The 15,171-nt window shown below is 37.4% G+C and overlaps 1 protein-coding gene across 1 annotated transcript in view; it reads left to right on the top strand.

The window, feature by feature from the left end:
• The window catches only part of RPS6KA5 (ribosomal protein S6 kinase A5), a 96,781-nt gene extending 83,879 nt beyond the window's left edge, over positions 1 to 12,902 (top strand). The window contains exons 13-16 of the mRNA XM_015599783.2: positions 3,072 to 3,263; positions 8,138 to 8,297; positions 9,613 to 9,776; positions 11,056 to 12,902. Of these exons, the coding sequence (XP_015455269.1) occupies positions 3,072 to 3,263; positions 8,138 to 8,297; positions 9,613 to 9,776; positions 11,056 to 11,292 (753 nt within the window). The 3' untranslated portion in view covers positions 11,293 to 12,902. The remainder of the gene's footprint in view (positions 1 to 3,071; positions 3,264 to 8,137; positions 8,298 to 9,612; positions 9,777 to 11,055) is intronic.
• Positions 12,903 to 15,171: the final 2,269 nt, after the last annotated feature.

The raw sequence follows: 15,171 nt of genomic DNA, 5'->3' as shown, positions 1-15,171 counted from the left end.
GGACTAAAAATAGCAATGGACATTTTTATAACAAAATAATATCACTTCTATATGTATACCATTTTAGGTTTTTTTAATGAAGTATTTCGAAAGCTTGTTTTTCACATTTGTAATCAAATTGGTGAGCTCAGGAATAGAAATGTACATAGCTCTAAATATTTAAATGTTAAGAATTGTCTTTAATTAGTTTTGCCATCCTTATATATGCTTTCTTTTATTCCTGTACTATAATATTTATAGAACTGTGTAGCAATGCAGAAGTAGCAGCTTTTTATACATTTTTTCTTTGCAAGGGTTAATAAAGAAGGTTCTAACTCTAGAATGATCCCTTTTTAGTATCAAAAATATGAAAATTCCTCCCTTTTAGAAAATTATCAAAATAACAATGAAAATTAAAAAACAAAACCCAGTAATTGATAAAAGAATAACAGTGAATCATCCTTTACCATAAGCAAAATTATACATATTTCTTCTTCAAAACAGAGCATCATTTTTAACAACCATGGGATTATAATGCGTTTTCAAGTATATTTAAAATAATGATTTACTTGGTGTTTATTTTTTGTGTTAGACCATAGAAGAGTATTTCTCAAAGAGAACCATTTTTGCCTTTTATTTAAGTATCTTGGACCATCGGTAGGAAAAAAAGGGTGTTTATAAAATGGAATTCTGTGCATTCGAATATAATTGACTGATCCCTGAAGTGAACTTCTGTCTGTGCTTTCGATTACTGTTATTCACATTACTAGCAATTAATCAAAAGTGAATTGTGTTTTATGAACTTGCAATTGTGATAGCTACCCCTCTGCTTCCATCACAGTTCTCACTCTCCTACATAACGCCCACTAGAAATATGGTGCTCTTTACATTGGAGATTAGCTGTCTGCTTTTAAATGTGAAAGCACACCACTTAAATGTTTTCTTGATAGACAAGGAACAAGCATGAAATTTTTTTAATTGAAAAGATCTGTTCCATGACTGTATAGAATTCATTTTCACGTGTTTTATTCTTTAATCACTGGCCATCTGTCATCTCATGAGTCTCAAATGATACAACTGTCCTCTCAAGCAGAACTTAAGTTTGCCTACCTATTTCACTGATAAAAAGGTACTTATGTAGCTTAATTCTTCTTATTATAAAATTCTTCTTTCAAATAGTCATTTGGAATGAAGAATTACAAGAATATTTAGGCCATTCTACTATAATTATAGTTGTAAATCAAAATTTTTTTGGAAAAATGAAAATGTATCTTTGTACTAACATATTCATATAAAATAGTTTCACTTTGACTTTTAAATGGCAGAATATATTATTTCCAAACTGAAAATTTAATACCTTTCTCAAGGATGTAGCGTATAAGATCTGATTATATATCTTTTGGTAGATATTTATGTGGCATTTATTTTCTGAATACGCAAAATCTTAAACTCTAGGTGAGAATCAGAAAAATTTAGAGGCTGGCTGACATTCTTAGTAGACTGTTTTGTATTTTTCAATCTGGTCTCCATACTCTTGAAAGATTACTAAAAATTATATCAAATTAGTTTCAGGCAGAACTCGAGACGAGGTCGAAAGAAAATTGAATAGTTGTTCCCTATCATTCCTGGCCTTTGACGCCCAGCGCCACGAAGGGAGCGGGGAGTGCCACACCCTCCCCTTCAGGATCTAAGATCAAGGAAGTCTATTGCCAGTCTTAATACAGAATAAACTGGAGTAGTTTCCAAAGATTTAGTAGGCTCGCCGATGGCAGGGACCAGGTGTGCTTCACTCACTGCTCTGTGTGTAGCACAGTGCCTGTCCTGTGGAGAAGCTCTGGAGTCATTTGCTGAAAAGACGCCTCCCAAGTACATGTCCACGAACCTCACCTGTAACTTCCGTTGTGGTGAAGTTCTGTATTTAATTATATCCACATTTTAATTTCATCGCAAATTCAGAATTAAGCATTGTATGATAGAAAATTTTTTTTAACTTTTCAGTTTTTGCTTTTCTTTCCTCCCACTTTACTTATTTTTAACTTTTGAATGGAAGGCTTAGAAGATTTTTCCTCTTTGTATCAATGAAGTGTTCTGTGATGTCTTTTATTTCAGTTAGAATTATATTAAAACAAATGATGTTGCAGAGCTAGGGAATGCTTTAACGAACATTAAAGGCATGACAGTTTTTTGCAAGGATGTCTAAAGACAATATAATCAGGTTCATTTGCTGCGGATACTAGCTTCATGTACTGATAAGAATGATTCGTGCATTAGTACCGTTAGCATTTATTCAGGATGTAATAAGTTTAAAAAGTAGTACAGTAAAACCTTAGTGATTGAGAAGCCTTGGTGGATGAATAGTTCAAAGTAATAATGTTTTCTGAATAATTGAGGTATAGTATCCATAAGCATCAAAAAATGTGTAAGTATTAACTGTTTTGGAGAAAACAGTTCCAAAATGTAGTGTATATCTATGTCTTCTTTGATAGGCTCTACTGGATCTTACATAATTTTTATTTCTGATTTTATTTGATGGACAAATATTTATCAAAGCACCTACTACGTGACTGTGCCAGGCCCTCGGGATCGAAGTCCTGACTGAGCTGGGCACACAGTCCTCACCCTGATGGAATTATAGTCCAATGGGGACGAAGACGGTGGACTAACTATGTAGAGGTGATAAGTGCCAGGAAGGAAGAGTGAATAATGCTAGAAGAAAGTTAAGAAGTCCTGACTTCAGTCTGGTGACACCGTTAGGTGGTATCTCTGAATGAGGAGCAGGTGCACATGGCCAGCTTGGAAGGGAAAGGTTGATGGAGGATGTCAGAGTTCTGGAAAAGCATAGACAAAGGCTCTGACATCAGACAGGGCATGGTGCTGTCGACAAACTGTCGCACATTACCCTGTAAAATTGAAACAGCACAAACAAGTACAACGCAGAGAGCACCGGGACACTGATGTCCAGCTCCCAGACCCCCCATCAGACCCTCACTGTGCGTGGACCAGTATCAGTATGCAGATAATTTACATAAACGGCATCGCCAAGTCCCATGACATTTCAGTGAGAGACTAATTTAAGGGTTTGTGTCTTGCAGAATTTATTGTTCACTGATGAAAATGACAATTTGGAAATTAAAGTCATTGATTTCGGGTTTGCACGCCTAAAGCCGCCCGATAACCAGCCCCTCAAGACGCCGTGCTTCACTCTTCATTATGCTGCGCCTGAGCTCCTGAACCACAATGGCTACGACGAGTCCTGCGACCTCTGGAGCTTGGGCGTCATTTTGGTGAGTTCATTTCGGTGGTCATTAAACCTCGTCAAAGTCGGTTTCTTTTCTGTACAACCAGTTGTAGGCCTGACAGGACACTAATTCCCCTTTTCAAAATTTACCTTGGTCAAAAGGCAGGAATTTTGATTTTTGTTCATTTTGAAATATTCGAGGCAGCTACGTTTTATGTGAATAAAAGAGTTATATAGTTTTTTTTAAAAATAATCAGTAGTCTATTTTCAAAAGATGCATATTAGATATAATGTGAAAATAGCAAAGTGACTTAATTGGAAAACATTAAAAAATATATTCTTTGAGGTTTTCAAATGGGAAAATGTGATTAAAGAATATCATTCAGGATAAATTAACAAACCAATGGATAAAATTAGAAATATTTATAGTAACTTACAGTAATCATGGTAAGCATAGTTTTCACAAACTGTCCATGGCGCCCATGATCAGAAGAGAATATTAAAGCTTGAAATCTTGGCATGTCTTTTCTCAATATAGCATGACTTGTTCTGCATATAATTTGTAATGCATAATCTTAGGGAGAAATTTTCAGACAATACAGAAGGATAGAAGGAACAGAGTGAAATCACGCGTAATCTCATCACGTAGAGATGGTGCCATGCAAGCTCTTCCTCTCCCTCTAACGCCCCTGCCCCCACCATGTTTCACATGCTTTATGTCTTTCCACAGCTTTTTCTGTCTACATCCATTTATATTGGGGGTTTTTAACAAGTGAGATTATATTATACATGTAGTTCGAATCTCCAAACTGTTTAACCATTTCTTTACTAACAAGCAGTTAGCATTTTCCAGTTTTTCACTAATTATAAACTATACAAATGAATATTTTTTTATATATGTGCTCACATGTGTCTCTTAGGGACCGCATGTGTATTTCTTTAGATTAGATTTCTAGGAGGAGAGTATATACATCTTTATTTTGACATATTAGATATAATGTGAAAATTTGCCTAGATTTCTTTCTTGAAGGTTTATCAGATCATATTCTCATGAACTGTATACAAATACACTGAATACTATCAATTTCAATGTTAAATTATTTCCTACTTCTGTTAGTATTTACATGCGTTTCTTTGATGAATATTCAGTCTAAGCATCTTTTCAGGTATTTGGACATTTGTATTTTTTCTTTTACAAATTGCTGTTTATGAGCTTTGCCCACTTTCCTATGGGGAAATTTTTCTTATTAAATGTTAAAGCTCTGTTGAGGATTTTAATCCTTTGTCTGCCATTAATATTGGAAATGTTTTTTCTGGTTTGTCATTCGTTTGAACACTTTATTTATCCCATGAACACATGGGATTTTAATTTTATTTTTAGAAGGATTTAAATAGTAAACTTTTTATTTCTATGTAGTAAGATATGTCAGTCTGTTCCTTTATTGTACCTGGCTTTGATGTTAGATTGTCACTCTACCCTTACCCCAACCCAAGATAAAAACATTCTCCTACATTTTCCTCTAGAATTTTATTTTTGTACTTTAATCTGCATTCCATCTGGGATTTATTTTCATGTCAGTTTGCTTTCCCCAGTGGCTGGCCAGGTGTCTCTGCAGGATGGGTCCTCTTTAAGCTTTATATAGTTTTCATTTCAGTAATTTTAAGTCATCTTTTATCATTTTTAAACTAAAATTACATATTTATGAATAAGATTTTTAAAATAAAAATGAACAACTAACTTGTATAGCTTTGTGGGTTTTAAGGACTTGAACTGATTACATTTTCATTAGTAGCACTCTTCCTAAAAAATGTCTAGATAAAAAAGAGCCTTTCAATTTAATAATATTATAAGATTACTCCTTGTAAAAGAGCCCTTACTTTAAATATAGGCCATTTATAACCATCATGCTTTTTAAGATTTAGAAGAGTCTTCTTAGACATGCCAACGGCGTTTTAGAATTTCCGAATGCTGTACCTATGGAAATGACTTTGTGTAATGGTGTGGACAGTAGCTGTGCTTCTCTCTAGATATGTCAGGTTTTTAGGAGAAACAGTAAAAAGAACAAGTTAAATGATTCCACAGGAGTACAATCACAATCTCCAGACTGTATGAAGACCTACGGGGCAAACGGCCCAGTTTCTTCAGCAAATAAATTGTAAGAAAAAATAGTGCGGGAATCTGTAGATTAAAAGACAATGTTTGTATCTCACTTGAACTCTGATTCAAAGAAATTCTCGTTTCAATTCTATTTATTAAATTCAAACTAAATCTAAGTCACACAGATATAATTGTAGTATACAAGGTATATAACACAAATGGGGAAATTTGACTATTTATTGGGTATTGAATGATAGAAAGGATTTACTGCTAATTTTTTTAGATGTGTTAATGGCATTATGGTTGTGGTTTTTAAAAGCCCTTGCCTTTTAGAGATATATAATGAAATACAGATGAAAGATAAATTTAACACCTGCATTAAACTATCAGAAAGAGTGCTCTGCAAACATTTCCACATAATCGAATGAGTATCTCCAGAGAATCTAGATACAAAACTTGAATTATCCCATAGCAAACACAGAATTTACATGGAGTCTCCTGATTTGCCTTAGAAATCTATGGCCCCTTTGCATGTTGTATTCAATAAATGTGAATGTGGATATTTTAATATGAAAATAATTTATGTTAACCCCACAGAATAAAACAAATACTTCAGGAAGATGTATCACATAATATCATGGGGCTTTGATTACAACCCAGTCTACCTCATGGTTGTGTAATCTCCATCAGAAGCACACAGGACTTTAATTAAATTTGAGCTTATACACTGTCTTAGTCTGCCCAGGCTGCCATGACAAAATACTACAGACTGGGTGGTCTCAACAACAGAAATCTATTATCTCACAGTTCCGGAGGCTAGGAAGTCCAGTATCAAGGTCCAGCATGGTCAGTGTCTGTCTGCTGAGGGCTTTCTCCTTGGATTGATTACAGCCACCAGCTTGTCATGTCTTCGTATGGCCTTACCTCAGTGCATGTGCTGAGAGAGAGTGAGCAAGCTCTCTGGTGTCTCTTTTTGTAAGGACACTAATCCTGTTCAGTCAGAGCCCCACCCTTATGACCACGTTTAACTTAAATAATCTCCATGAGGACCCTGTCTCCACATACAGTCACATGAGGGCTGGGTCTTCAGCGTGTGAATTTTGGAAGCACACAGACATTCAGTCCATAACACACTGTTTAGAAAATGTAATAGGATTATATGATACTCTGTGATTATATGTGACACACCTATGGGGTGATACATAATTTCACTTAAAACATATTTCTTCCAAGCGTTTGTTATTCAGGAGACCTTATTTTTCACTTTTTTCCTAAAATTTTATTTTGAAAATTTTAGACCTAGAGAAAACTTGAGAGAATAATAACTGTGAATAAACATCTAAGATTTTACCACATTTGCTTTTTAATCCTAATTCTCTCTTGTGGGCACACACATATGTGTATGTATGTATGTGTATATGTGTACATACACATACATATGTAGATATAATATATGTGGACACAGAGAGAGAGAGATATAATCATGGAGTGTCATATACATCTTTATGGATATAGATGCTTTTTTGCCAAACCATTTGCAATCAATTTGTAGACACATAATTATTATTAACAGAAGTTGATTCCTGGATAGTCAGCTAAATTTATAAAATCTTGGAGTTGAGAGGAGCCTAAAGTTTGTTTAATTCTATGTCTTCCAGAGAAGGAATCTCTTCTATAAAGTCCCTGATCACCAGCTTTCTTTAAATACCTCCAGTGATAGAGAATTCGTTTTTCCACCCAAAAGCCTGTTGCATGATTACACATTAGAAAGCAAGAAAACCATACTACTTGTAAAGGTTACTTATATTTAGCCACGTATGTATGTGTTAGGAAGTGGGGTAGGATTAAGACACAGAGCAGATTTTGGGAGACTCTGGCATAGCTACTAATCATATACAGACCAAACGACTCAGCAGATCCATCCTCAGACATATACCCAACAGAAATGTATGTTGTTACGTGCTAAACGACATAGACACGAAGGTATATAGCAGCATGTTTCAAAATGTTCCACACTGGAAATAAGTCAGATATTCATCAGCAACAGAAAAATATTCTAGTCTGGGTTCCCCAGAAAGCAGAACACGAAGCTAAAGTGTATGTTTTATCAGGTCCCTAAGGAGCAAAATCCCAGAGAAACAGCAAGGAGAGAGGGAGAGCAGAGGGCGCACTGCTGGGTGCCACCTGTTATCAAGTGCAGCTGGTCACTTGAGTTCATGGAACCAGAGCCTCTAACTGAGGAGACCCTAAGTCTGCAGAGACAGAAACATGAATTCTGTAAGTGGGCCATGCACCTGCAGAATCTGCTTATGGGGACCCAGCACCAGTACGTCGGCCATTGGTTACAAACAAAAGAAAGAAGTCCTAACTACAATTTTTAAAAAGTCCTTAACCATAGTTAATGTGCTAGGCAAAGGATATTTGGAATTAGATACAAATTCTGAAGGTAAAACTACTCCCTTTTTTATCCTTCTTGTTCTGAATATAGTTATAAACATCATTTAAAATCTTCATGTCATAATAAGCCATTCCTCTTTTTTATTTTAATTAAATTTATTGGGGGTGACATTGGTTAATAGAGCTAGATAGGTTTCTAGTGTACAATTCAATAATACATCATTTGCGTATATTGCGTTGTGTGTTCACCTCCCGGAGTCAGAGCTCCTCTTTATTTACAAGTCTTCGAAGTGTGTTGGTTGTTTCAGTGATAGAAGTCACGTACTCTTTTTAAACCCAGTAATGCTAATTGTCCTATTTGGTAAATTATGCCGCTGAAACATGCAATCAAAACATCCTGTTTGCTTCTTTTCCCCTCTCGGTAGTATACAATGTTGTCAGGGCAGGTTCCATTCCAGTCTCATGACAGAAGTTTGACGTGTACCAGCGCGGTGGAAATCATGAAGAAAATTAAAAAGGGAGATTTCTCCTTTGAAGGAGAAGCCTGGAAGAATGTATCCCAAGAGGCTAAAGATTTGATCCAAGGTAAGAATCCGAAGAAATTTGGCAATTTATGTGATGTGTAGTGACTGAAGTAGAATCATGCCCATTACACATATATTTGTTACTTAAGGAACCCACCTGGGTTTTAAAAGGGTTCCTGGCTACTCTGTTGAGCCTCCTTTTCTTCTTATTGGAACGTTCCCCTCAGTAATCTTGTCACCACTGAATTAGCACTTAGATCCACCAGCATCCCAGTCTTACGCCCTATAATTTGTTACTCTCCTTCCCCGCAAATACGTGCCTGCTCCCACCTCCCTCCTTAGCACTGCCAAGAAGCCAGGTCACCAAACAGGAAGCCAGGCACCATCCTAGCTCCCTGCCTTCCTTGCTTTCTATAGCCGGCCACTCGGTCCTGCAGGCTCAGCATCCCTCCTAAGCCGTCCCCGACCCCATTCACATGGCTACTGCCTTAGGTTTTGTCATCATTACTCTTCTGAAATCTTACAACATCCTTTCAGTTTGTCTCACTTCCTCTGACTTTACCTGTCTGTAATCGATCAGCCGAGCACCCTTCCCAGTATCCAAACATGGTCGTGCCTCTCTGTTAACATCCTTCGGAGAATCCATTAACTTCAGTCCCAAATGCGTAGGGGCGCGTTCAGAACCCCGCCCTTCATGACCTGGCCCTGCCTGCTTCTGCTTCGTGTCACCCGCTTGAATTCCTCAGGTGCGCAGAGCTCGTGGTTGCCTCTGTGCCTGACACATGCTCTTCTTAGTCCCCGGGCATCGAGCCCGCTTCTGCTCATCCCCCAGAATCCCTCTTCTGGAAGCCTCCCAGGGCGCCCACACTCCCTAGGCTGAGCCCATCCCCTGGGCGCACCAGCACACTGTGCACGTGGATTTTGCTATTGCCCCTGTCCCCTGTGGTGTAATAGCTGGGGTGTTGTCTGTGCATCTCCTCATAGCTTCTCTTTGAGTGTCCGTCTCCATTTCTGTAGTGCCCTACTGCACTCCCTGGCTTGTAGGAGGCGTTCGTACGTGGACAAAGTGAGTCTAGGTACTCTGTCTTCATTTGCAGTTTACACAGTCACCAGTGGGAGTCATTGTTCCAACTGATTGAGAAATCAGGCTTCAGCCTCCTAGAAAAAGGCTGTAGTGGCCTTTATCGTTAGCATCCAGTATTCACTAGGGGGTTGAAATGCATATGAAAAGGTGATTACTTTGTAGAAAGTTGAAGCCTTACAGAAACCATATAGAAATCATGTCATGTGAACATAATTGAGAAATTATGCCTGCGGTTGATTTTAAACTATGTTTGAAACAACAAATCATAAAATAAAAATATTTATTCCCACAGGACTTCTCACCGTTGATCCAAATAAAAGGCTTAAAATGTCTGGCTTGAGATACAATGAATGGCTTCAAGATGGCAGCCAGCTGTCCTCAAACCCTCTGATGACTCCCGACATTCTAGGATCTTCAGGAGCTGCTGTGCACACCTGTGTGAAAGCGACCTTCCATGTAAGGCCGTGGCTCTGCAAGCACAGGGCCGTTGGAAAGGGACTCATGTTCTCACTCTGTAACCTCAGAGACACTCTTAGTGACACATTTATAAGCAGAACGTGCATGGGGGACCAGAGTCACTGTTAACCCACAATATAGTCATTTGACATGTAGAATGAGCTTGTGAGATGAGGCAGTAGTCTGATATTTGAACAGTTGAAGATTTTCTGTAGGTAATGAAAACAATGTGCATAACATTAGAATTTTGCTCTCAAGCTAAATGATTTTTTTAAAAACTATAAATAACATTAGGAACTAAAGCATATGTAAACATCTGTTCATTCAACAGCCATTTTGTGCCTAATATATTCTAGAGATTGTGAGGGATCAGAAGTACATTACTCGGCATTAATTATAGATTGTATATTTGTAAGGCTGAGACTACATAGCAGTAACTGGAGATTCTGCACATTTGTGCTGAGCAGATACAAATGCACTAAGATAACTGTCTGAGGAGCTAGATGAGTTAGGGAGAAGTAAAGTTACCTCTGAAGGGATTATCTTAAGAAAGAAGTGATAATGTTTCCTCTTCAGCTGCAGAAATGGATTAAAAAATTAATGAACTAGGATATGGTGAGGTGTGAAGAGATTAACTGCAAGAATTTATAGCAGATGATCCAAATCTTCTCAATGACACATGATACAAGGTTGTCAGGGGCAACCGCAGCGATGCCTGAGCCTGAGTCTAAGTACAGACAGGCTACTGTGAGGAGAAGAGGGCCAGCCTGGGGTTTGCAAGGCGAATCCTCTCAGTACATATTCAGTGGCCAAGAGACACCCGAATTCCATTGGCTCGGATATGGAGAACAGGGACCCATAATGGATAAATCTCTGTTTTTCTGGGGACTCTGTGGTCAGAATTTTAAATCTCAGACACAGAACTAGTAAAAGCAACAGCGGGGAGGAAGCGGGGGTTAGACTGCTGATAGTCTTCAGCAATGCCCCGTCAGTCAGTGTTTCTTTGAGACGTAGCATTAACTTCTTCAGAAGATGTGTTAGAATCATGCCTCCTGGACAGCCTAGCTGGTTTGATTAAACAGAGCCCTCTGAAATCCTTCCCCGTGAACTTCTGTATCCCGCCGAGAGGTTTGAATATCATAATGATTTTTAGGGCTTTGTTCCCAAAACAACTTGGAGCTATGGTTGCTGACCGAAAGTTGTCTTCTGCTCTGAGTCATAGCTGCCAAGAAAAAGTCAACGCTTCTGCCTTCACCAGGTCCCCTTGTCTCTCTCCTAGGCCTTTAACAAATACAAGAGAGAGGGCTTTTGCCTTCAGAACGTCGATAAGGCCCCTCTGGCCAAGAGAAGGAAAATGAAGAAGACCAGCACCAGCACGGAGACGCGCAGCAGCTCCAGCGAGAGTTCCCACTCTTCCTCCTCTCACTCTCACGGCAAAACGACCCCTACAAAGACACTGCAGGAGCCACCCTCTGACGGCAGCACCCCAGAGACGCTTTTCCAGTTCTCGGACTGAACCGCACGGGAATGGTAGGGCCGCACCTGGCGAGTCACTGCACCCTCGGGCCCGTCCGCGTATGCCCGAGGCCATGTCGTGTGCTTTTTTTTTTTAAGAATATGTCCCGTGGGTCTCATTGGAATCTGCCTCCTAGGGAATTTTTTTCAGGAAAACCCAATTGGTTATCCTTGTCCAAAAGCACTGGGCAAAGAATGTTACTGTGAACAAAGCACACGTTACACTGTTCGGCGACCTAGCGTGAAGCCAGCGGGACTGTTCGCGAAAGAGCAGGATTAGGGTCTGGATGGATTTGAACTGCTTACCAAGTAAGTCACAGGTGTTTCCAACGTCTGCCGACGAGTTGCTCCTACTGTGATGATGACACCTTTGCTCCGCCTTGTGGATAATGTGGGTTTTAAAGAGATTTGCACCCTTTGAACAGTGATTTATCAGAGGGAAATGTCTGTTTTCAAAAAGATTATGTAATGAATTTTATGTGTGGCATATACTTCTTGAGAGAAGATTTTAACTTATTGTTTTTATTTTATGGTTTCATGTGATGATAACCTGCTATTGTTAACCTTTTCCTTAAAAGTGAAAGAAAAGATATAAGAACTTACGGGCCCAGGCTCTCTGTCTGGGAGCCCTCTGAGATGCATGCTAAGCTACATGTGTTTTTAAGTTTGCACTGCTCTTTCCTGGCAATTTGTTTTAATGGTTATTGCAAAACATCAAGGTACATGTCTCTGTTTTAAGTAATATTGCACTTTATAAAGGAATATGAATAAAGCAAACTATTTTATAAAGTGCACTGTTTAAAGCATATATGTACTGTATTTTTGCCATTTTTTTTTCCATTATCTACTTTAAATTTGTCCTCACATCCCCCATTCTACTTTGTTTGCAACAAGTCGGATGGGCTGTGTGGTGTAACATCATCTTAGCCGCTTAGGCATGATGTGAGGAAAACCGAAAGGGAAATTCTATTAAACACTGTGCTTCATCTTTGTACACTGTGTGTGCTACAGAGAGGCCTTCCCTCCTGTAGTCAGGTATTATGTACATAATAGCTTAGAATCATGACTATGACTTGTTTTGAAATTTTTCTGTTAAGTTTTAAATCCAAGAGGCATATTTTATAAACTTATGCAGAGCACTTTTATTGCTCAAAAGTTCTGAATTCATACAGAAAATAAGTGCTATGTGATGAAGACATTTCACTGAAAGACTGCTGCATTTTAAAATATGATTAATTCATTCCCTATGCAAAAAAAGAAGCTATAGGATTTGTATGTTATATTTTCTTTTAAAGCCATCACATGAAATGTCAGGACTGAGAAAAATGATCTTTGCTATGTTTACAGGAATCATGCTTAAAAAGATAATGCCCAACATGTTTGTTTTATAGTTCTTGTTAATGTTAACCTCTGGCGCATTAGTTTGGAATTTGGGCATGATATTTATTTATTCCTTTTTCGAGATAATAGCAGCATTAATTTCAACCAGTTATGAATACTAAAAATATTGCACTCTATGTAATAGTAGTATATTTATTACTAAATCAATGTATATATTAATAGCACAGGCAACAAAAATGGCAAATATTAAAGTATTTTCAAAATACCGTATTATCCTGTTCACATTTTTGTCCCCAGTGGTTGTTGGAAATAACTTTTTTATACTTTTCAGTGGCCCAAATGGCTGTATGATTCCCATTGAGTCGGTTATGCTCCTGGCTTTCAGTCATTCCTGGTAATGGTGGGAAGGCTTGTGTGAAGTATTACCAAACTGTAGCTGATTCACACAATGAGATTCCATCGGGCACAGAGTTCTAATAAGTAAGAAAATGTCCATTTGTATCTATAGTTATGTCGAATATATTTGGAAATGTGTAACTTAGCTCTTCAAGTCATTTTTAAAACTGTGCATCCTAGTTGTATAGACTGAAAAGACGTCATTGCTAATGGAAAATGATCCAGGAAAGCAGTCAGTACACCCTAATGATTGATGATGTAATTGACTCATTGCGAATATTGAAAATCGATGGGTTTCATTTTAATATATTTTCTTTGCCTTCTCTTCCGGAGGACTTGACAGAAAATGAAATGGGTAAAATGTCAGGCAGATGAAGAGAAGGGAAGGAGAAGTCTGATCTATCCGTCGATGAGCCTCCCTGAATGATCTAGAATGGGCTTTTAAGAAGAGCTCAAAAGACACTCAGCAGAGCCGTCTTGTCAAGCATCTTCATCTTCACCCCACCAGGAAAGATAGCATTTGATGCTAAGTTTGCCTCGGTTCATTTGTATGCAGGCTATTAGTGTATAGTGAAACGCACTTTAAAATTCACAAAGTTTTCATTTAGTCACATCAATAAAACTAAAAAGGACTTCATATGAAAACGTTAAATGAAAAGACTCTTGGTATTAGGAGTAAAATAGAAGTAGATCTAAGAAAAAACTTATGTGTGAATTCTCTATACCAATTTCAGGGAGAAAACCAACTCAGCCCTGCCTTTCTTCCCTTACTGATTTTATTGTATGTAGTTTTTCATGCCGTCATAAATCTTGACTCATATATTTTATAACCATATATGGCTAATTGAGAGGCAAGATTAAGAAAAAGAAGGTAATAGAGGGAAGAAATTTTTAAAAACCAATTTCTTCTAATTATTGTGCCAGATCTTACGGCCTAGTGAGTTAAATTAGCTATTTCAAAATTCATTACTTCTTCCAAACCGCCATAAAATAATAAATTGCTAAACCATTAGAACAGAAAATCAAATCTCCTGAGTTAATTTCAACATGCTTGTTTGTCTTGAAGTTGCAGATTCATTTACCCATGAAAAACTGCCTTTTAATTTTTTATATGACTGCTGATATCTTTAATAACCATGTAAATGGCTACATTTTAAATGTAAGGTAAGTTACATTTTTAAAAAGCCTATTACGATAACAGTGACTTTTTTAAAAAAATAAGACTTCCTTTTGCATGTCATTTTATTTTTTAAATACGTTCTCAAATACTTTACAAAAGTATACAATTTACTGTTTATTTGTTCACCTTGACCCCATTTCAAACACCAGTTACTGGCATATTTATTAAAATCACAGTACTTCAAAATGGTGAAAATTTCTAAATTATTGGCCTATATGTGCCTTAGATCATTTGATTATTTTGGGTGTTTATATTATCAGACTTTTAATATTCCTTAAAATCTAAGTGAAAAAGCTTAATTATGATATGCCACTGACACTATATCAAAATAATTGTCTCATAGCTGAATTATTGTAACATAATGAAATATCTTAAAATAGATGACTTGGCCCCTCAAATGTTACCCCAATTTCTGGCCTTTACTTAACTTATTTCCCCCACATGCCTTTCCATCTTCATCTGATACCTTTCTTTGGCACTAACATGAATGTTGCAGGCTCTGATGCAATTCAGAACGCTAGTCAAAGAATGGAAAGGTAAACATTAAGATAACAGAGCAAGTGTACATCAAATAAATATTTTAAGTATAATCTACCCAAAGAAAATTGCTGCCAGAGCAACATAAAGGTTTTATTCTGTCTTGTTAAGTAACTTCACTCCAATTTGTGACATTCCTTAAAATATTTTCCTTAAGAGGAGGTATTTAAATTTTGTCTATATGAGGAAAAAAATGTATTTTCAAAGGAACAATTTTCATCTTAAGAACATTTGGTTAGTCTCATTTCCGTCCTCATCTTTGGCATTTCTTACTTTTGGGCTTTCAAGATATTTTTTCTGAGTCTTTTTCTTCGTGTGCCCAGCTCTATTATGTGATTAAGTAATTAAAGCTTTTGTTCCCCAGGGCTGTTGTCCACCTTTTAGTTCATGAATTTGTGCCAATATTTTATATTCTGCTACTATTAG

Source organism: Pteropus alecto, unplaced genomic scaffold, assembly GCF_000325575.1.
Source record: "Pteropus alecto unplaced genomic scaffold, ASM32557v1 scaffold8, whole genome shotgun sequence".
Lineage (NCBI taxonomy): Eukaryota > Metazoa > Chordata > Mammalia > Chiroptera > Pteropodidae > Pteropus > Pteropus alecto.
This window is presented reverse-complemented; position numbering and strand designations above follow the sequence as displayed.